General features: G+C 43.1%; 1 protein-coding gene across 1 annotated transcript in view; it reads left to right on the plus strand.

Annotated features, from left to right (window-relative positions):
- Positions 1-23,564, plus strand: part of RBM19 (RNA binding motif protein 19) — a 478,795-nt gene that overhangs the window by 111,700 nt on the left and 343,531 nt on the right. The window contains exons 10-13 of the mRNA XM_069214526.1: positions 352-555; positions 15,812-15,942; positions 17,209-17,333; positions 20,896-20,992. Of these exons, the coding sequence (XP_069070627.1) occupies positions 352-555; positions 15,812-15,942; positions 17,209-17,333; positions 20,896-20,992 (557 nt within the window). The remainder of the gene's footprint in view (positions 1-351; positions 556-15,811; positions 15,943-17,208; positions 17,334-20,895; positions 20,993-23,564) is intronic.

Below are 23,564 nucleotides of genomic sequence, written 5' to 3' on the forward strand. Positions count from 1 at the left end.
ACACGCATGGTTGTCCAAGTGTCTAGAGGTCCCCTGTGCTGGAGTCTACATAAAAGGGATACTTGCGTCCTTGAAGCATGGCATCTTCTCAGTGTTAACCCAAATAAAATTACACAGAAAAAACGCAAATTATTTTAAAATTAAAATTGCTAGTATAATTTTTGAAAACCATAAGGATAAACCTGCATCATAAAGAGTGCATTACTGTTACTCAGATGCAGACAAGCCTATCTTTAAAGGATTTTATCTCCACTGACATGCTTGAATAGGTTGATGCATTGATGAGTTTACCCTTTGGTCACAGCGGTCTGCATACTGCTGCTGATTTGTTTTGTTTTCCCTTTACCCTAGGTGGGCGCTATATAGAGGTGTTTCGAGATGAGCGATCTCTGGAGAACAAATTAACACGAGCAGTTAAGGACAAGCCCTGGCAGAAGAGGGAGAAGAAGGACAATGAGGAGGAAGAGGATGTGTCCGAGTCTGGAAGGCTGTTTGTGAGAAATCTTCCATACAGCTGTACGGAGGACGACCTGCAGAAATTATTCTTTAAATATGGTGGGAAATGGCACCTCTTTGTCTTTATAATATTTTTCTGCCCTGCCTCTCTCACTTACCCACTCATTATGGCAAAGAAAACAGAAACATCTGCCTCACCTTTATTGGTAACACTTTTCTTATTGATGGTGAGAATTGTCATAGGAAACCACTGCTTTCAGTTTTGGTTTAGGAAGGTGATAGGTAAATGCCACTCACCAATGCAGGGGGATAATTCCTATTTCATGTGAGCCAATGCAGGCATTAGATCTTCCTGGAGCTCCCTTTGGGTTGGCTTTAATACAGGTACCCCTGATAGTACCACAACGTAGGGGCAGGAGGAAGCCGGCAGGAACTTGCTTATTCGGTTCCCCCTCTTGACTATGTGGGGAGTTGTCCCTTCCAAGGTTTAAACTCAGATTCCCCTGAATCAAACCAGCCTGCTATGCATGATTGGTGTGGGTCCCCTGCATAGCCCCCTTCCCTATTCGGTTAGTAATAATGGCCCTCCTCCCAGCTGGTAGATCCATATCCGTCTGGGTACCCATTTTCCTTACTCGCTTGTGTTCCACACTCACACGGTGCAGCACATCCCTACACATATGCTCCATTTTGTCCAGTCTTTTTGCCAACATGGCGAATTCTGCTGCTAAGGCAGACTTGACCTGGTCCAAGACATATATTATCTCATCCCCCGCAGGTCATTGACCGGGAGCAGTGTGAAACTTTACTGTAATGATTATGTAAACATATCAAAGGCCAATTCTGACTTAAAGAAAATACTGTGAGTTTCAGAATTGCATCTGTCAGAACTTTGTATATTCTTATGATGATCATGGAGCATCAGCCGACACATGTTTCGTCCAAAACCGGACATCTTCAAGGCTTAATCGTCCATATATTCATAAGTCTCAAGATATTGTCTCAAACTTGATATAGTGCCTGTATTTTAAAATAATATGTAATGTCTTTAATACAATTTTGTATGTATAAAATAATTGGTTTGTATATCATAATAAGAGAACCAACACCATTGTTGTTAATTTAAAATATCATTTTAAGAACCACCAGAAACTCACAGTATTTTCTTTAAGCCAGAATTGGCCTTTGATATGTTTACATAATCATTACTCGGTGTGCTCTGCTATTCTTTTTTCTTGTTCTATGTCACTGGTCTTTTTTTATAGAATTCCGGTATGCACATCACGGCAACGATGTGCTTTAGTGTATGAGCACCTTTAGCTAATATTACATGTAGAGGACTATAGGAATGTGCAGTTATTGCTTTCTAACCAGGATGTCCATTGAACTGAAAGGCGTAACATCTCGAACTCCACAGATGCCCTTATGGGTGTGCATGGCCTTGGACTTCCTCATGGAACACAAACTGGACTCTGCACTCTTGGCCTTGTTCCTCGTGGGTAATGATATAGCTTGTTTCTTGAGCTATACTAGTGGATAATTTAGTACTGAATCTAATGCACATTGATGGGACTTGGTCCTTGTGCACTAGAATTCTAAGGAGAAGGCAGCTTTTGGGATTTCTGCCTTTTGTTGACTGGTAGATTTTCAGTATATCACTCCTGTACCTTGTGGTTGATATCTAGGCTAGGAACCTGAACCTCATCATTAATGAACTAGCTGTATCTTCTACCAACTTTTCAGATCTCTTAGTTATGTACCCAATGGCTAGTGACGTGACATCTAGTAGTCATTGAAAAGTTCCAAATTAGAAAGTTGAACAGTGGACAAGCACCTTACACTTATTGATTGAGTTTGTAGTTATTAGTTCATTGTTATTGAATTTTGCTCATCTAACACAGTGATTAAATCATTGGTTAGGTGCTAATGCTGCTGGTGTTTTCTTAACAGCATTTCAGCCGTTAGAGCTGTACTTCTAATGTACGAACAAAGTAGTTCGGATAGTACATCACAATATGTTATTCCAGTATTGGAACTTTTGTAGATTCACTAGCTTGAATCGTTCCCCGTTGTCGAGATGGGAGTCCCCTGTACATCACAATAGCAATGCAATGATAACTATAGAGTATGAAGGCCTAAGGCCTCCCACTTTAGTAATCTATCCTTGTTGATTTGAGAAAATAAATCATCATGCTGCCCTTCTCTCTAGAACACTCCTGTGAGAAGTTCCAGTCCCTCAGATTTTCTACCGCACGTTGTGCTAGGGAGTCTCCACTGAGCTCTACTCAGTCACAATTTTCAAAAAGTATGTTCTAGTTTTTTATTCCCCCTGAATATTGCTTCTACCAGTTGAAAGCTTTGAAACCTCTTTTCTGGTCTAGAGGAAACCTAGTTTTTCAGTAAATCAGCATGTCTGACAAGGAGAAGAAAAGTCTCTTCAGAGCCTGTAAGTCCTGTGGTAAGAAGAGGCTTAATTTCGAGGATCCACACAAGGGCTGCATATATTGCCTTTATCCAGACCATTCTGCAAAGGATTATAAGGTGTGCAGGACATTTTCTAACAAAACCCTTAAGGACAGGGAGGGAAGGCTGCTCATTTGGCTCCAAAAGTTAAAATCCAGAACAAAACCATGTTTCTGGTTCTGATAGTGAGGAGTCGTCTACATTCTCAAGGAAAACTTATAAAAGGGACAGATCACCTCAAGCTCATCGTTCTGAGGAGCAGCCTCTGAAAGCTTTAAAAAAGACTTAACAAGGGTCTTATAAAGCTCACAGCCCTTCTAATTCTCCTCACAGGAGGTCTGCATCCTCCCATAGAGAGAGAAAAGAGTGTTCTGCCTCGTCAGAACGTCATTAAAAGCTTATTCTGAGCTTCCTACACCACTTCATACAGTTCAGCATTCATTCAAGAAATAATCTGGCAAAACTACGACGACGATGACATCATTGCCGATGACATCGTCAGCGACAGTGTCGAGAAGTGTGTATGGCATCGTCACCGACCTCTACTACGATGACAATTTACATGGCATGCAGTACTTCCAATGTGCTTACCTCAACTACGCCATAGTCGACGGCCCTTTCTGTCACGCCGTCACGTTAAAATATCCATCTCCTCGCCTCCGTTGACGAAAGCGACAACAAAACTATTGTCGTCGGCTACCTTTCTACCGCCGACGACCGCCTCGTTGACAAGGATCACACCATCGTTACAGCTGACACCACCGATGACTCCGTCGACGATACCGTTGACGACAGAAAAGATTAAAAAAATACAAAATCTAAATTACTGTCCCCATCACACATGTCTCCAAGTAAGGTATCACCCTAGGCACCTTTTGGAAGAGGATCACTCGGAAGAGGAAGAGCCATTTGGATTTGCTCTGATCCCTTCAGAGTTGCCAGAACTTGGACAATGATAATCAGTATGATCCTAGATCCTACTATTCACCTGGAGAGAACAGTATTCCTACCATTAGCAAATGTTTCCTATGCCTTGATCTCTTATCTCCAACTAGCAATTAATGCTAGAGGAGTACAGAGCGATATTTCCACCAGTCAGCACTGAGGCACAGCAGGCATCTCTCATCAGCACCACCTACTTCCAAACCTGTGAGGTTTCGGGTATTGCCATTAGACGTACCTCCCCATACACCTATATCCGTTCCAGCACAAGATCTGTCAACATCAGATGACGACAGAGAAGAGGGGGAGTTGCCAGACATAGTGGCGAAGTGGGATGATTATCAAATACCTTCTCCAGCTTTGCCTTTCCCTGTCCCAGTGGACTCCCCTCCAGGTGACATCGTAGGATTTCACAGTTTATTAGAACGGGCCACAAAGAGATTTGCACTACCTATGCCAACAAAGCAGATGGATTGCTTTCTTTATGATTATAAGGAACCCTACCAAAAATGTGTAAAATCAATGCCCATAGGAGACTACATATAGGATGAGGGGCTCAATGTAATGAAAAATCCTGCTACTGTTACTGCAGTCTTGCCTCACATAGATAAGAAGTATAAGGCACCCAACGATTCCCCAGTCTGCCTAACCAGACCCCCCAAACTGGACTCAGGTATTACTCAGGCAGCGCAGATCCAGGAATCCTTATGCACCAATTTCTGCTCTGCCTGATAAGGAGAGGAGGAGACTTGATAACATAGGAAAACACTTCTCCTTGATGTCTTCTCTTATGGTAAGAGCGTCTAATTCATTAGCAGTAGTAGGCAGATATGGGAAGACATTGCTCCCTAGCTGGACCAACTCCCAAAAGAGTCAAAGACAGAGCAAGTAAAATTTAGCAAGAAGGGGAAAGGTCTTCCGCTGAGGTTATTGACTGTGCAATGGACCTCACTAACAAGGCGTTTCAGCAGCTGGCAGGTGCTGCTGTTGAAGAAGGCAGGGTTGGCTCAGTGCGACTTCTTTTAGACCTTAAGTGCAAAACAAAATTCTCGACTTACCTTTTGGTGGAGAAGCCCTTTTTCAGAAAACATATTGATGAGGCTCTGCAGGCTATAAAAACGGATACGGACACAGTCAAGTCCCTTGGAACCCTACAATTTAGAAGACAGCCCTTTCGGGGTGCCAGAGGGCAGGGATATCCATTCTACAGAGGAGGATTCCATCACCATAAATATCCTTTTTTCTCCTCTGCTTACCAGTCCTTTTGTCCTCAATACCAACAGAGGCACCCTTCGCAGGCCGCATATACTAGGGCCGCGCGAAAGGTCAAGAGCAGGAAGGCAAGCAAAGGAAACAGGACGCAGGCAATGACTTTCCTCAAATGCAAAAATAGGAGGAAAGATTTCCCAGTATTTTCACAATTGACAAGAAATTACTTCAGACCGATGGGTGTTAAACCTTATCCAATTTGGCCATACTCTGGAACTCCTGCGAATTCCATCAGCAAGACCTCCTCCTCCACGCAATTTAAAACACCTAAATCTTCTCAAAAAAGAAGTCAAAACAATGCCCTGGAAGGGAGCTATAGAAAGAGTTCCAGATCAGGACAAAAGGAAGCGGTTTTATTCACGTTTCTTCCTGGTCCAGAAGAAATTGAAGAAATGATGTCCAATCTTGGATCTCAGAGACCTGAATACTTAGCTCAAAAAATAGTCATTCCGTATGATTACTTTAAACAATATTCTTTCCCTTCTCAATCCTGGAGACTATGACCACTCTCGATCTCCTTGACGCATGCTTCCAGATTCCTATACATCCATCCCACAGGAAAAATCACAGATTCACGGTAGCCAAAGAGCATTTCCAATTCAAAGTTCTTCCTTTCGGCCTGAAATCGGCCCCCAGAATTTTTACCAACTGCCTAGCTCCAGTTGCAGCTTTTCTCAGGAGACACAAACATCAAGTGTTTGCATCTGGATGACTGGCTCATCAAAGCCAAGTCCAAGTCGCAGGTGCAGAGAGTGACAGAGGCCTGTGTGGAATGGTTTGGAAAATTAGGCCGAACTATCAACCGCAGCAAGTCAGCTTTTCAGTCCTTGAAAAGAATAACATTTCTGGGTGCAGTTATGGACACATCCAGCAACAAGGCAACTCCTACATGGGAGAGGCAGAAAAAACAAATTTCCTTGGCCCGATTGGCTCCAAAAAGAGTCTGTTTCAGTTCACCTCTTCAAGTCCCTATTAGGAATGATGTCCTCCTGCCATTCTGTCATCTCAGAATGCGACCCCTTCAAGAGCAACTGGACAATCAGTGGACGCAGTCCAAGGGGGCTTTCGATTATATAATCAAAGTAACAAAATCTCGATAACATGTCTGTCATGGTGGACCCAGGGAACTCACCTGTCAGTGGGTCTCTTTTTTCTTCTTCAACCAGCCCCTTGGTGATCACTACCGACGCGTCTCTGGAAGGATGGGGAGCCTTCCTCCAAGACTTACGAGGCAGAGACAGGTGGAAGCCACATCAGATGTTTTTCCATATCAGTTATCTCGACTTGAAGGCAGTTTGCCTAGCGCTTCGTGCTTTCCTTACAAAGATAAGGGACTTATCAGTGCTCATTCGTACGAAGAACACTGCAACGATGCACTATATCTACAAGCAGGGGGGGACCAGATTTCTGCTCCTATCGCGAGAATCTCAATGTATTTGGAACTGGTCCATCCTACAAGTAGTGCGTCTTCGGGCAGAGCATGTACTGGGAACTCAGAATGTCATAGCGGACTCTCTCAGCAGGATGACAACATCTAACCACGAATGGGAACTGGTTCAGAGGGTGCTAGATCGCATTTTCTCTCAATAGGGCAAGCCAAACCTGGACCTTTTCGTCACTCCACAACATGCAAAATGCTGATTCTTTGCAAGTCGGGATCCCCATCCGGCCTCTTGGGGGAATGCTTTTTCTATAGCGTGGTCGGGAATTTATGCTTACGCTTTTTCTTCCATTCTCTTCATACCGAGAGTTCTAGCGAAGATCAAGAATGAACGGTGCAAACTTCTTCTGATTACCTTTGCATGGCCTCTGCAGCATTGGTATACAGAGCTGCTTCTCCTTTCAGAGAGCCACAGCATCCCTCTACCAGTAACGCAGTGCCTTCTTATTTTTTATTTTTTATTATTTTTTTAAGTTTCAAAAGTTTTATTAAGAATATATAAGGCGGTACATACAGCATATAAATAAACTGTTTAGCTTTCAAAACATTGTTTTCGTTCTTTTACCACAATTATTTCCATTGTGAGCATATATGCATGTACTGTCAGGCAAGTAAAAATTCCCAGTTGCATAGTTGAGTTTTGTACCCTTATTTTGAAGAGAAAAGGAAGACAGGTGGGGGGGTGGTAAGGGGAGGAGGAGCGAGGATAGGGTTGTGTGGGGGGGGTTGATCTTGATATAGGGGAGAGATGAAATAGTCATATGAAATGGGGGGTGGGAGAGAAGGGGGAGAAAGAGGAAGGGTAATCGCGGGGGATGTAAGATGAAGAGACTCGGGGTAGGCAGGGGGTCTTTGTATCCTGAGACTAGCTTGTTCAGGCCGAAGAGTAAATCGTTCTGTACTTCTCCGTCTGTAGCAAGTTACTATCTAGGGGTAGATAGTATGTATGTTAGATATGGTGAGGTGGGTTAGAGAGTGTCTACGTCTTATATGAGTTGATTTCTCCGTCCTTGTTTGTGTTAGGGAGCGACTTGTATTATTATGTTGGGTAGTTCAGGGTCTCGAGCATATGTCAAAATTAGGGGCCTGTGGGTTGATAGAGAGAGAGAAAAAAGAGAGAAAGGGGAGAGGAGAGCGTAGCTAGGGAGAGAGAGAAGGGACAGTAGGAGATTAAATATGTTTCCGGGGTCTAGGATTCCCAGAGGGTGATTGGTAATTGATATTCCCTAATCATTGATCATTGACCATTGGTCATCCGTTGGTCATCCACCAGCCGCTTCATGGTCTCATCAAGAATGGGCGCCAGACCTCTGCAAATAGTTCTGCTTGGTCCTGTAGGTTATAAATCACTCGTTCATGGGTAGCCGTTTGATACATGGCCGTCATCCATTCTATCGGTGTGGGGGCAATGCTAGATCTCCAGTGCATGCATATTTTGGCAGTGGCAAGCGCCTTGTGGATTAATCGTTTATGTGCCCGAGATAGGGAGGGATACGGGCGAATGTCATGTAGAATGATAAATGCTGGTGGGGTCGGTTTTGGTATCTGTATGGAGTCCGATAAGGCGAGGCTTACCGCGCCCCATAGGGACTGTACCGTTGGGCAGTGGCATAGAATATGGAGTTGGTCACAATAGGGCTCTGTGCATCTCCAACAGTTCGCATGCGGTATCAACCCTGCCCTGAAGAGTTTAACGGGGGTCCAGTACCACCCCTGAAGGATTTTAAATAGGCAAAATTTCAGGCGTGCTTCACGTACGCCCCTGTCGAGGGCTTCTAGTATGTCTGGCCATTCTTCGTCCGTGTAGGTTATCTCTAGTGTGTCCTGCCATTTTAAGCGTAGTCGTTCAAGTAGAGGCTGAGAGTAAAGGTGGTTAGTTAATTCGGCATAGAGGCCAGCCATGACGCCTTTTTGTCGGCCCCATTTCTGAAGATAGGTGACGATGGGTGAGGTTTTGAGCATCCACGGGGGGGGGTTCCTAATGTTCTCCGCATACAGTGTTTGAGCTGTAGATATCGCCACTCCTGGTTACTTTGGATACCGAATTCTTCCTGGAGGGAGGCGAATGTGCAGAAGCTATCTCCATCGATTATGTGAGATATATTGTGGATACCTGCCTCGGACCATTGGGGCCATCTGAGAATATTCCCTCCTATTTTAATGCTTTTGTTCCCTGCTATGGGAGCCTGAGTATGCAGGGAGGGGTGTACTCTTAGTAGTCGATGGGCTCTGCACCACGCTGTGTTTGTAGCCTTGAGGATGGGGTTAGCTAAGGGAACATGGTCGGCGTATGTTCCTCCCATCTCCGTATACTGTCCATATAGGAGTTTCTCTGTGATCACCCATTGCGGTGGATCGGCTATATCCGGAAGTGTGTATATTAGCTGAGAGAGTTGTAAGGCCAGAGAGTATTGTTCTACCGAGGGTAGTCCTAATCCTCCGTAGGGCCGTCGTGCCAGTATTGTTGCAGGTTTCAGTCTTGGGCGCCTGTGTCCTTCCCCACATGGACAGGCCTAGTAGGGACCATTTGGCAAAGTCTTGTTTCATTTTAGATATAAGGGGGTCTATGTTGTCCCTGACCATATGTTCTAGACCTCGGTTAATGAACGTTCCTAAATATTTAAGGCGGGTCTGGGTCCATTTGAATTGGAGGCCATGTATCGCTGCTCTCGTCGTTATGCGGGATAATGGTAGTGCCTCGCTTTTATCCCAATTTACCCGATATCCGGATAGGGATGCGAAGTCTTCTATAGTGGAAAGTAGTGCTGGGAGCGAGGTTTCTAAATCGGACATTGTTAACAGAATGTCGTCTGCATAGAGATAGATTTTGGATATGCCCCCGGTGATGTGGATCCCTTTTATTTGGTGAGACTTTCGTATGGTGGCAGCTAGGGGTTCCATGGCCAATAGAAATAGAAGTGGCGACAAGGGGCATCCCTGGCGTGTGCCCCTTCCAATAGGGAATGGGTCTGACATGATGCCCCCACAGTTAACCTGTGCTGTGGGGTGGTCATATAATAAACGTACTTTAGAGATAAATTGTTCCCCCAGGCCAAAATGCTTCATGGTTGTGAATAGGTAGGACCACTCAATGCGGTCGAATGCTTTCTCCGCGTCTAGGGACAGGGCTAGGGCTTCGTCAGGTAATTGTATGGATTCTAACAGTGTATGGCAAAAAGTTCGCATATGATTTCTGGAGGTACGGCCTGGTACAAATCCTACTTGGGTATTGTGAATCAATGATGGTATCACCTTGTGGAGCCGCGCTGCTAGAACACTGGCTAGGAGTTTGACATCCCCATTCAAAAGGGAGATAGGACGGTAACTGCCACGGAGAAGGGGGTCCCTCCCTGGCTTAGGCAGGATGGCAATCGTGGCTTTATTGGATAGAGCGCCCAGGGAGCCTTCTTGACATGCTTCCGTCAGTGCTTCATGTACTGCGGTTATTGCCTCCTCCCCAGCCCATTTATAGAATTCCGCAGGGAATCCGTCTTCTCCTGGAGATTTATGGTAGAGGAGGCTTGTTATAACTTGGGTTATCTCTTCTTTGCTTATATTACCGTCTAAGAGGGCCCTGCCTGCCTCAGACAGACGAGGTAGATTGGCCGCGGTAAGAAATGTCTCCATTTGTGTTTGATCTGTCGTTGTTTCAGGAGTGTACAAATGTCGGTAGTACTTGGCGAACTCGTTTACAATGTCTTGTGGGCGAGTTAGCACTGCTCCTGAAGAAGATGTTATGGCCGCAATGGCAGAGGCTGCCTCTCTTTGTCGGAGCTGCGCCGCTAGGAGGCGACATGCTTTTTCTCCTTGTTCGTAATGGCGGCCTCGTAATTTTTGCAGTGCGTATTCCGCCTGAGATGTATAGAGTTTGTTGTGTGCCATGTGGGCCTGTTCTAGGGCGTGTCGCAGCCTAGGGGATGGTTGGGCGGTATATTGTTTAGTGAGGTCCTGTATCGTGGTCTCTAAGGTGGTTTGGCGGGCTATTCTGTCTTTGTTGGCCAGTGCTGCGTCTCGCATCATATTCCCTCTTAGGGTTGCTTTTGCTGCCGCCCATAGGATCCTTTTTGAGGATACAGTGCCTGTATTCTCGGCCATGTATGTACCTACATGAGCTTTTAATTGTTCCTTCCCTTGGGGAGTGCGGTATCTGTGTACAGCCAATCGCCATGGTTTTCGACCAGAGAAGGAAAGTCCCACCTGGATCCGGATTAGTATTGGGGAGTGATCTGAGAGCCCGCTGTCTAGGATGCAGGTGTCTTGTATATGAGGGATTACAGTGTGTGATACTAAGAAGTAATCCAGACGCGATCGGGTGCCATGGACGGTGGATAGAAAAGTATATTCCTTATCTTTCGGGTGTTGTATTCTCCAGCAGTCCACTAGACTGACGTCGGTGGTCAGGTCTGTCAGAAGCGCTCTGTCGTGATTGTTACATATATCAACAGGGCCTGTCCTATCCATTATGGCGTCTTGGACGAGATTCCAGTCTCCCCCGATTATGTATCGAGTAGTTCCGATTTCTGTCAGGAGGCGATTTAGCTGTAGAAGGAATGGGCGTTTTGGGCCGGTTGGTGCGTAAATGGATCCCATGCATAAAACAGTGTCCCCTAGTTTTAGTTTAGCAAATATATACCTTCCTTCCGTATCATTCCAGGTTTTAATGATAGTGACCGGGAGGGATTTACGCACTAGTATTGCCACTCCACATTTGCGGGGCCCGTTACTTCCAGATTCCTGACTCGTTGGACGGCAGCTGAAGGCAACCCTCCCTACCCAATCCCGTTTAAGTTTGCTGGATTCCAGGGTGTCAAGGTGAGTCTCTTGAATCCGAGCTATATCTGTTTTTTTGGATTGAAGATAGGACAGTATCTTTTTCCGCTTAACATAGCTCGTCATGCCGTGTACATTCCAAGAGAGTATATGTAATGGTCGCGTTGCTTGAGGGTGGGACTTCGACATCTTGGATAATTGTGAGTAAGCACCCTCGTTCCGGGGTTGGTGTTGGTGGGGGGGGGAAGGAGGGTGGGAGATATTGACTTAGTTGTTAGAGTGGGAGTTGTGTTTCGATATGATACGGTATTTTATTTTATAAGGAGGTTAGCAGCTGGTGGAGGCCAACGGAGTCCTCTGGAGAAGAAAGAGAAGAGAGAGGAGAGGGTGAAGGAAGAGAGGCAATATAAGTAGGACGAGAGCCAGATGGAGGGGAGATATGAGGGGAAAAGAAGACAAGGAGAAATGAGAGGGAGAAGAAAAGAGGGAGAAGGAGGGGGAAGGGATGGATGCGTGTGCTGAAGTTGAAATTGAGAGTATAGCAAGAGAACGTGCAATTGGGGGGGAGAAGTGGAGGAGGATAGGGATGAGGGAGGTTAGGAGCCCAACCTCCTTTGTTCGTTAGGTCTATAAACGGCGGGCCCGATTTCTCTCGGAGCTCTCGTGCCGTCGGGCGATCTCGATCGGGGGCGAGGGGGGAAACAACAGACAGCCAGTTGTCGATATGTCGGTGATAAGGAGGGGTCGGGGGTACACAGCAGTGCTTATGTTTATGTATCGAGAAGTGGGTCTGTTCAGCGATGGTTAGTGGCTAGTGTATTAGTTATATAACTAAAGTGTATATTGGCAGAAGTAATGGTCGGTTAATAACTATAGTACCTGGGCGATGCTGGAGAGGAGGGGGAGGGTGTCGGGTGTTGATGGGGTATGGTGTTTAGGATGTTGTGCCTAGTACTTGATATTGTATGGTATCGGAGGGTGTTTAGGAGTTCATAAGATAGGGTCGTAAATTAAAGTAGAGACTGGGCAGACAGAAGAACAGAGATCGGCCGGCGAGGGGGGGGGGGGGCAGGGTGAAGGAGGGGGGAAAGAGCTCAAACAGAGTATTACAGTTCTCGCGTATGTAAGGGTACATAAAGATACCAATATACTATATAATATAATACTTCCTGAGCATTTCTTTTCAACTATAACACTGCCTCGTCTCGCCTTACAACGTTTCAATGACATATTAGGTTGATCAACATAACATATCCTGGTATCTTATCACATTATCATGTTAAGACCCATTATGCCAAGTGTCTCTCTATTAATCGTACGATAGGTAATGGGTGTAGCTGAGCCCCGGGTTACGCGAAGATAATGCGTATCTCATCCCATTGCAAACTCCTTGCCGTGTATTATTACATCATAATACTGACCTACTAAGGTCTTACTTGGTATGTGCCACCATCATAGTCGTTCTGTTGTAGATCATAGTTTAAGATAGTAATAATGATTAGGATGGGGGTAGGTACGAACGTCCGGGGAAAGGAATAGCTAATAGTTTATAATTTACATTGTGATGTTATAATGTGGTGTGGTGTGGCAGTGTAAGATGTCATATTATTTTGCTTTGTTATGCGGTATTATGTTGTATTATGTCCTTGTGTTCTATTTTTTTTTTTTTCCCATTTTCTTATTGTAGAATAAAGTAAAGCCAAGTAATGGGAGCGTTAATATGTCTCAGGTTATATCGTGTTGTGTGTCCCTGTATTGGAATTAATTTATCTTTACGTGGTCTAGTCCCATCCCTTGGGGTGATAATGGGGGCTAAACGGTTCTAATGTCAGCGCTGGTCGAGTGTGGTGTGTATTAGGAAGATTTCACATACTTTGTTGTTTACTACCGTGAGATATTTTGTAGTGTGTGGAATTATAAGGCAGTTCCATGATAGTTAGTTATTGTTTATTTTTTGTTATCTGGTTAATGCCCCTGTTACCTTGTTATAGGGTTATAGGGTCGGGACTGGGCCCTTATTCAACGTACAGGGAGTCGGTGGGGTCTGATCTCTGTTCTAGTAATCATCATCTGTCGTGTACTGAGGGCAAATAACGATTTACTGGTAGTTTTCCATTATAGGGCCTCGGCTCTAGTCATAAAGAACATAGATTTTTCAGGTATCTGGTTTTAACATTGATACTAGCAGTCTTAGACAATTACAATAGTAATACACATATGATCTGGAAAGGTACTCATCCACTTTGCTAGATCAGGTTTGGCGAATGCTTTGCTTAGAGTCCACTTTGCTTCAATTTGCCGTTATAGGCGGAAGGAGAACTTGCCATCTTTGTGGTTGACAAGGGTTATCGAACAGTTCCTTAAAGGACTTTTTCGTTCTTTCCTGCCAGTCAGACCACCACCTCCATCTTGGCAGCTTAACGTAGTTTTGTCTCGGTTAATGAAAGATCTATTCGAGCCTATTCACAGGGCGGACTTAAAATTCCTGTCATTGAAAGTTGCTCTTCTTCTTGCCCTGACCTTATCTAGAGGCGTTAGCGAAATCCAAGCATTCACTATTCAAGACCCTTTTTTACAGTTTAAAGAGGACAAGGTAGTCCTGCGAACAAATCCAAAGTTCATACCCAGAGTTCTTTTGGATTTTCACATTAATCAACCAGTAGTGTTAAAGTCGCATTTCCCAGATCCTTCAACACCAGCGGAACAGGCTCTTCATTCCTTGGATGTCAAAAGGTGTCTCAGATTTTTTCTGGACAGGACAAAAGACTTTAGAAATTCAAGTCAACTGTTTGTAGCATTCAACGCTCCAAGGAAAGGCCAGTCGCTTTCTAAACCGGGGATTGCAAGGTGGATATCCTGTGCTATTGATTATTGTCATAAGGCTGTAGGAAAACCCCTGTGCAGACCGACACATGCACATTCTACTAGGGCGGTTGAAGCATCCACGGCGAACTTCGCTGGGGTGTCCATCCAGGACATTTGCAGAGCAGCCACCTGGAGGTGCATGCATACTTTTGCAAGGCACTATTGCTTGGAGGAAATGTCACAGGGTGATGAAGCAGTGGGACAAGCGGTGCTGCGACATTTGTTCCAGTAACGGTGAACTGTTGTATTTTCCCTTTTTCCCCCAATCCACTATGCTTTGTACACATTGAATAATAATGTTTTCTTCATTTGACAATGCGCTGTTTATTGTTTACCACTGTGTAGTAATCTTTTGTTTGCATAACAATAGATAATTTAAAGTTTTCTTCTTCCATTCATACTATTACTTCTATCAGTTAATATGGTAATGTTTATCATACATTGTGCTTCACTGCTGCTTGCTAGTCTGATTCAAGCATGCAAATCTATGAAAGTTCCAATACCGGAGTAAGAAAATGAGTTACTTACCTGTAACTGTAGTTCTCCTGTATTGGATTCTTTCATAGATTCGCATGCGACCCTCCCTCCTCCCCTGGGAAGCTCACTGTTTCATGTTGTCTCCATCAGGTACTTCAGCACTCGTGCTTTGGAAAATCTGAGTGACTAGAGCTTTTCACAGGCGTGTTCTAGAGGGAAGGGCAGCCTGATTGGTTGAAACCTAAGTTTGGTCTCTTTTCTCAAATTGACAAGGATAGATTACTAAAGTGGGATCCCTTAGGCCTTCATACATTATATTTATAATTACATTGCTTTTATGATGTACCGGGGACTCCCATCTCGACGACGAGGAATGATTCAAACATGTGAATCTATGAAAGATTCCAATACTGGAGAACTACACTTACAGGTAAGGAACTAATTTTCTTACTGTTTGTGGTTGAAACTGTTTCTCCTGAGCAGACATATGATTAGCTCATCGTGGTCACACTGAGGTTAGTGGTGGGGAACTGGACTGTATCTCATTTGATAAGCAATGTAATAGAATGCTAAAAGCTACTCACTATTTTTCACTAATGTCATGGGACTCTTTGAAAAGTCGTATTTTTGGCAGTGCCTTTTGTTTGCAATGATAACATATTCATCTTTGCCCAGAGGCCACGGCAAATCATGTTAATCTGTTCATTTATTTATGTAGGTCATCCTTCTGGTCCCTGTATGTCAGAGTCCATGGGCAGTTTGAGCTCTACTTGATGATATATTATCAGCATTTATTAAGACCTTAAATTGTATTTTATTGTATTCTAATAGCATTTATATAGCGCTTACTACCCATGTTGAGGCATTGAAAAGCTTCAAGGTAGGTAGAAAACTATTCTGGGGCGGTTAATTCTATGGAGTTCACATCCTTGAGCCTGGGGCAGTGAAAGACTGTAAGAAAGAAGGCAGCATTACCATAGATGATGGTGAGCACCATGATTTGTGACATATCAAAGCTAGTTTCTGCACTTTTGCTGTCCAATACTGCCACTTCTCTCTAGTTTCTTCAAGAGGTGCTTTTGTACATGTCTCTCAGAATATCATGACTGGTGATTTGAACTCTTGCAGGTCCCCTATCCGAGATACTCTTTCCTATTGACAGTCTGACAAAAAAGCCGAAGGGCTTTGCTTTCATCACGTTCATGATCCCTGAACATGCAGTCAAGGCTTATGCTGAGGTGGATGGCCATGTGTTCCAGGTATGTTTGTGTCAAGTTAAACACAAAAAAGAGATGAGTGGAAAAACACTACCTATTTAGTGTATTTATCGTCTGGTGAACCCATATGAATTGTATGGTGCTGATTTTCTGTGCCATCTGGATGGGATATACAAGCTCATATAAGTCTCACTGCTGATTTTAACAGATTTGATTCAACAAATGAGGCAAGGGCACAGGATGCCTCTAAGCTCCTTGTATGGACAGCTTTTAGGGTATCTGACACAGCACAACATTTCTTCTCTTAGGCAGCCCCAAGTTGCGAAATTATTTTAAGATACCACAAGTGCACTAAGGGAGTGAAATGAAATGTATATTTTTATCTAACTCCTCACTACCTCTTTCTTGAATATTAAAGCCTGTTGGGTAGTCACTGTTGTGCACTGTTAGCCTTTTGGGATGCTGTAACTATCCTGTATGTTTCATACCAAAATAATTCATACATTTGTACCACAAACTCTAAGTGGTAGTTCTAACGCGCAGTGTGCGTTTGACATTGGTTCATCTGGCATTATAAATTGTCATATATAGAGGATATTATTAGTAGGATCCTCCCCTCTCTCCCCCTTATTGCCATTATATAAGGGTTGTGTCAGGTGCCTGATGGTCTGCTTACTTTTACTTTTATTGTATTTAGATTGCCCTTTGTGTCCTCCCAATGTGTTGTTTCTTTGTCATTGTTATGCGTACAGCTTCTTAGACTCTGTTTGTGTCTATAGCTGCTTTGACACTGCCAGTGTATGCAGTTACTCTGATGCAGTGTGTGGGCACAGCTGCTTTGACACTGCCTAAGTTTGCAGTTTTTATGTCACTGCATGTGTTCACAGTTGTACTGTGAAACATTCATGCATTCATATGCTTTAGTCGCTACCTTTATGTACCCAGGGTACTCTCATTTGCTTATGTGTATATGTGAATGAGTTGCTTCTCTTCCTCTGCTCTGTACTTGTGAATAACTGTCCTGTATCTGCCTGTGCAAACAGCTGGCATTGTTACTGCACCTGTGGCTGATATGTAGTTCTAAAGTATGCAATTGAATGCCTCTGTGTGTATGTGTACCAACTGTACCATTGCCTGATTGTGTGGCTTTCTTCACTGACTATACATGCTGCTGCTCTGTCAATGTTTTTGAATATAGCCACACTTGTACTGTGTGTGAACGTGATTGCTCTGAAACAGCCTGTTTGTTTTTATGTAAATTGGCCCCTTTGCTTTCACTCTTAATTTGATGTTAACTCATCTCATTAGGGTAGAATGCTGCATGTGCTTCCTTCCACTATAAGAAAAGACGACGGAGAGACTGACCCCAACACAGCAGGATCATCTACTTTCAAAAAGCAAAAAGCATCTAAGGACAAAGCGAGCAGTTCCAGGTATGGCCATCTGGCAGGGCATCCAAATCAGTGGGATAGTGTGCATCAATGGTGTCACTCTTGTAGACGAGTACGTGTGTGAGTTGTGTTCCAGTTAACAGTTGGGACTCTCATCTTGAAGAAGAGGCTCACTTGTGAAGGTTGATTAGCCCAAGATTGTGTCTGACAAGGTCAAATGTGTAGCGTGTATCCATGATTGCCTTTTTTGGTGAATACTGTTGTTGGCCTGCACCCTTCTTCACCTCTTCATTCCACTTGTCATCTTCAGTTTGTTGCTTGTCAGTGGAATTTAATCACTTTGCTAGGATTCCCTGTAGAAACATTCTTGCTGGTGCAGTTTCAAAAGGTGCATCTCTCAGACACTGCTATGAGAATAGAATCAAAACATAAGAGAAAGAGAGCTGATATTGGTGTTGTGACATGATGTGCTAAACTTAACCCCACAAGTAGTCTTATCGAAACAATCCGTCTCACATCTGCACAAACCATACATGCTAAACCATCTCCCCTGTGCATCTGTAGGACATTTCTTTTCTGCTTTGGTATGCTTGTTTTTACATTGAGATGGGGAAACGTATGTGTATGTGAAGGAGGGTCCACTCTGTAGTGTAATAGGACTATGAACGCTAGAACTTCACATGTCTGACAGTGGATTCAAGTAAAGGGATTATGCAATCAATCTGGGAGGTGTTAAGATGTCTTTAACGGTTATGAGATGGTGAGAAGTTAGTTGAATGTTGTACGCTGTTGAATTAAGACGTTAACTATGAGCTCCGTATGTGGCGCGTTCTTGTCCATGCTCCCGGGCTGGGGGGGCGCGACATACTCTGTCACACATATATGGCTGTTGTGTGTTTTTGTAGGAGACTTTTGTTTGTCACATATAACCTTGCCACTTACCAAACAGTGTCACTTTATCAATGTGTTTGACTCTATGAGGCTTTCTTAACGGAGGTTGAGTTTGAAGGGGTTGTAGCTAATACATGCTTCTTCTCTTACACCTTTCTTCTGCTTCTTTATTTGACTCACAATAGAGTACCCAAGCCTCTCATCATGTTCCTGCCCATTCTTAGTCTGTTTCTCCCTCTCTCTCTCTCAGCACCTCCATCTATAATCATCTCTCTTTCTGTCTCTCTCCTTACATTTTTTCTCTCACATCATTAAAGAGGTGAAGTCACACCTCTCTAAAGAACTCTACATCAAGGCACGATAAATAGTCCTCTTCCCTTCTCACAACCAAAAATCATTGCCTAGATTCACTTTGCGATTGTACCTCTGTGTTTGACATAAAGCTATCGTCCTTTTCGTCTAGGTTCACACAATTCAAATACCAGTCATACGTGACCTGCTCTTCTCACTGTTTCTTTTCCCCCATCTGTCCACCCTGCCTTCCACTATGCCCTCTCTCCTTTTAACAATCTTTGTCTCTTCCTAACGCCACCACCTATTTCACCTCTTTCTGCTCTCCTCCTTCTGCTTCCTGTCCCACACTTTCTCTATTACCTTTCCCCTCCCAAACACTTCATCCTCCCTTTCCTTTCATCCTGTATGATTTCCTTTCCTTTTCTTCGCTCCTTCGTCATCCTCTCTGATATTTAGTTTATATTAACAATAGAAGCCATGTAAAATTCTTTGGTTTTCAGTCACACACCTTTTCAATGCCATATCCCACCATTTGCCACATGTTCTACCCACCTTGTGTTGAAGGTTTTGGCTTATAGTGAAAATCGTAAGAGAATATGACGTTCAGGGAAAACATGTTTATTACAGGAAAGCAATTTTTTTAAATTTTTTTTTGCAAAGCCTACATATATTTCTTTAAACATGTTTCTCGCTGTCTTTCCAAATGTTCTCTCCTGGCTTGCCTTCCTTTTCCCTCTTTTTCCTTCATTCCTCCCTCTACCTGTCATCTTTTTACTCCTTCCCACCTTGCTGTTGTTTTCTTTTTCCTTCAGTCTCAGCTTCTTTTTCCTTGTAAATATCCTATTGTCTTACTTTATACCCCTTTTGTGTTTGCAGCCATTCACAGGGGCTCTCAAATTATGACCTGCCTATTTATATCCATTAGGTAGGCCATTTTGGGATCCTGGTAAATGAACAATTTATAATGCTGCCTATATCTGCATGTGCCTCATGTTAAGTTGCATTCTCATTCACAAATTAGTTGTTGCGCAAATTGCACATTCCTGATTGTAATAGTATGTTTGGCCCCCAGTAATCTAGTCCAAGAATGGTGTAAAGTATTCTTGATTTCACACTCAATCAAGCCTTATTCTGTCATCAGAAAGCCAAATTGCCTAACTATGCTGAAATATTCAAGACCTGGGAGCACCAGAACTGAGAGGCGTAGATAATGAATGTGTTGCCTCCAGTATGTGATTTTGCAAACACTCTGTTTTTGCTGGAGTTTATCAATGAAAGATGAGATCACTCATAAAATTGAAGTAAGGAAATCCTGGTGCAAAGGCCTTAAGGGCAATGCAGAGTGCCTTGAACCTGATTCACTACTCAATAGGAAGACACTGAAATTGGGCCAGAATTGAAGCCACAGGGTTGGGCTTTAACTTATGTTAAGAGGGTGAACTGGAGCCCTTTTGAAGATGCCATAGCTATCCCAGTAAAACCTGTGGAAGGACCAGATAGAGTCCAGAGATATAGACTAATCTGGCCAGAAAAACAAAACTCATAGCCAGGCTATAGTGAGTCTCTGGTAAATAAAGTAAGATTTGCTAATGATTTTTAAATTGAAAATGGCAGGGTTCTAACACCTCTTCTACTTGTGCATCCAGTGTTTCTGCATTAATTTCTAATAGAGTAATAGAAAGACTGAGTGAGTTAGGCCAGAACATTGGTGTCCAAAGGCAGTACCCTCCATGAATTGGGACCTCTTTGTTTTCACCATTTAACCATAGATAATTTGCATTGAGCCAGATAGCAATGGCTTTGAAACCTGAATTTGAAGAGCATGCAGCTGTATGATTAGCAGAGCTGAAGGTGTGGGAAAAATACTTAACACATGATTGTCAATGAGTTGAAGTGGGTAGGTCTTAACTTTTCCAGTTCTCCTCCACATTATTTTCACTCATGCCAAACTTGTTGTTTCCAGCCTGTTCACTTTTTGAAATCACCTTTTTGTCTTTAGGATTGTCATTGTCTTTTCCCCTATACTGCACCCTATTCTTGCCAAACTGTATTAATTCCATCGCCCCCACTTTTTTTTCTCTTTTTTCCTCTTACATCTCTTGCAGTCTTCTTACTCCCCACCCTTTGTTTCTCTGCAGCATGTTTTCCTTCTCACAGATCCTCCTCCTCTTTCTTCTTTCGACTTTGATTTGTCCTGCCCTCCATCTTACCACCCTCATTTATTTCTTTACCTTCAATTCTTACTTGTCTTGTTGGCTTTTCCCCTGCCTTTTTTTGATATTTTTTGCATATAACTTTCATCATGTGTCTTCTCTCTGCAGTTAAAGAGAAGGGAAAGCATCATGCAATATTTGAGAAGCTTTTTTCACTTGATTTATGAGTACATGATGTACATCCAGTTTTTCTATTCTTCCTTCAGCTCCCACAATTGGAACACATTATTTATGGGTACAAGCGCTGTAGCTGATGCCATCGCACAGAAGTATAGCACAACAAAGAGTCAAGTGCTGGATGATGTGAGTTATGGATTTTTACTTTCCTGATTAAAAGGTCATATCCTATTTTGGGAGGATGGGGAAAATAAACCAAGAACTAGAAGGTTCTCTCTCAACTAGCTCTGTACGGCTTAGCTGAGAGCCTTTTTCCTATGAAACTGATTGACAAGTAGGTTGGACAGAAAGATCTAGATGGAGTCCCTGAAATTACTTAGCTTCATAGTTACACTGAAAGTATAGAACTGCCTCATAATTTCTCGTTTGAAAGTGCTACTTCTAGTTTTAGTGAAATTACAGATTCTGTTTCCAGTTCGCTTTAAATATTACCCATATTGTACGTGAGGAAAGATAGATTATCCTTCTAATCTGTGTGCCTTTAAATGAAATGATTTAGAATTATGATGATGCGTTAGTAATCCATAAAAAAAACTGACAGAAAAGGGGAAGAAAGGACAAATAAACAATTCATCTGCTATGTCCCTTAGATTTGCTTGGGAATAGCGGTGTCATGTAACTCTGGTGCATAATGCCACAGAACAACTGTACATCCACCTTCGACATGCCTCCAAGGTAAAATGTATGCAGTGACCACAAAGATTTCGAAAAAAGTAGTTAATCAGACAAAAGTCCAAAAAAAAGCCTGTGCTGTACTGCCATCCCCACATTTTTTCCTTTTTTTCCTTTGCCCTGTACCTTTACCCATATTTTATTTTTGGCTTTGTATTGTGGGGCAACTAGCACTAGTGACCTCTCAGGCTGCTAAACTCTGTAGGGCATATGCCCTTGATGAGTGTCAGTCAAGGTTAGCCTCGACGTTGTGTTACTCGTTGTCATCCAAATCCATGAAGGAAAGGAAGGTGCAACACATAAAGAGAAGAAGGGATGACATTGCTCAAAGTAGGCCATCTTTTTGCACTCCTTGTCCATTTGCCTAGGAACAGTAGCTCATTGACATCACTCCACCCACGGAGCCCATTTCAGTGGCATGACCGACACCAGAAGCTGCCCCAAAGCCTGTTTCCGAGCCTACTGCAGCTACTACCTTATGTGGCACCAGCATATCCGAAAATCCCAGCACCTGGAGACGTCCAAGCTCAATTCCTCTGTGCCATGATGGCATTATTCAGGCTGTGGTCACATGTGTGCCTCTGGGCACTGTGGGTATGTTTGAGTTTCCACCATTAGGCCTACATTCAATATCATTTGACCCCTTGAGGAGTGCCTCTGGCACTGGCTGGACCAATTCTGCTGCTGGGCCATTGACCAGCTTCTCCTCCATTAGCGCTGAGGTCCAAATGTTAGCTGAAGAGTCCAGGAACAGAGAGCTTTCATAGCCTGAGCTCACAAAGTGCCAAAGTTATAGGCAAACCTTGAACAACTCACACACTGAAGTTGCAGAGAAACTGTTCCCTTCCTTTGCAGAGACCCTTGATATTGCTGTTGAATTAACTTGGCATTTATTGATTTAGTTGTTTGCAAACCTTATAAGTCGTGTTCCTTAAATCGTACAGAGTAATTCATAATAATACGTTTTGGGTGGGACGATTGCAGTCTTCCATTTGGCTATTGCATCCATTCTAAGCTTAGCGACCTTTAGCTCTTTGTGAACACCTCATCATTCTGCTGATTCCTTTTTTATTGTATTGACTCTATATTTTCATTTCAGGTATATTCCAAGCTTTGTGATTATTAAAATTGTGTGACTATTATACTGTATTTAGCTGGCGGTGTGATTTCATTGCTGTATTGTGTGATTTACTGTTAGACCTGGACGAAATTCTTATTCGTAATCTACCTAATTTTGAGAAAATCACATTTCACTGCCATCATCCCACTTCACTTAATTATGCACCCTTTGCTTTAAAACAAACAAAAAAAATACCACAAATACACCAAAACAAACCACGAATACATGGGAACAACAGAATGCAAGCAGCTGTTATTCCCAGTGCCTTCATTTTTTGTACTTTTGTTTAGCGTGAAATGCGCTCTGGTGCCAAAATTTGAAACAAGGACACATTTCCTAAATGATGGATTTGTATTTTATGTAATATTGCAGACATTTTGTGTAATTAAGTGAAAACAATTTATGCGAATTTCGCACACCCTTAATTACTATCTTGCTTGTCTTACAGTTTTCAATATAAGATTACTGTCATCATTGAGATTACTGCTTTCACTGTGTGAATACTGAGTTGCATTTATATTGTGTTTTGGACGCATCCCATTTTCTTATTACTGTTTATATTTTAAATATATTTACTATATTATGAACAATCTTAACTTGTGGAATATGAAAATCCTAACACTTTACCACTGCCTGGCCTATTGATTGTACCTCCCCCCGCTGCTTCAAAAGAATTAAGGATATTGAATGCAAGTTTGATTTGAATGCCAGGCTGGCTATGTGACAAAAAGTGCTGGAAGCACTATGATTGCATCACAACGGAACGTTCCCTACCTGGGCTACCACTCAGTGGTCCAAACTTTAGCAGACATTATGAAGTCATGTTTAGAGTATAACAACAGACTCCACATTGTTTTTTCAAAACAGCTAATCATCAAACGTTAGCAAGTCTTTTCAAACATCACT

Source organism: Pleurodeles waltl, chromosome 11 (assembly GCF_031143425.1).
Source record: "Pleurodeles waltl isolate 20211129_DDA chromosome 11, aPleWal1.hap1.20221129, whole genome shotgun sequence".
NCBI lineage: Eukaryota > Metazoa > Chordata > Amphibia > Caudata > Salamandridae > Pleurodeles > Pleurodeles waltl.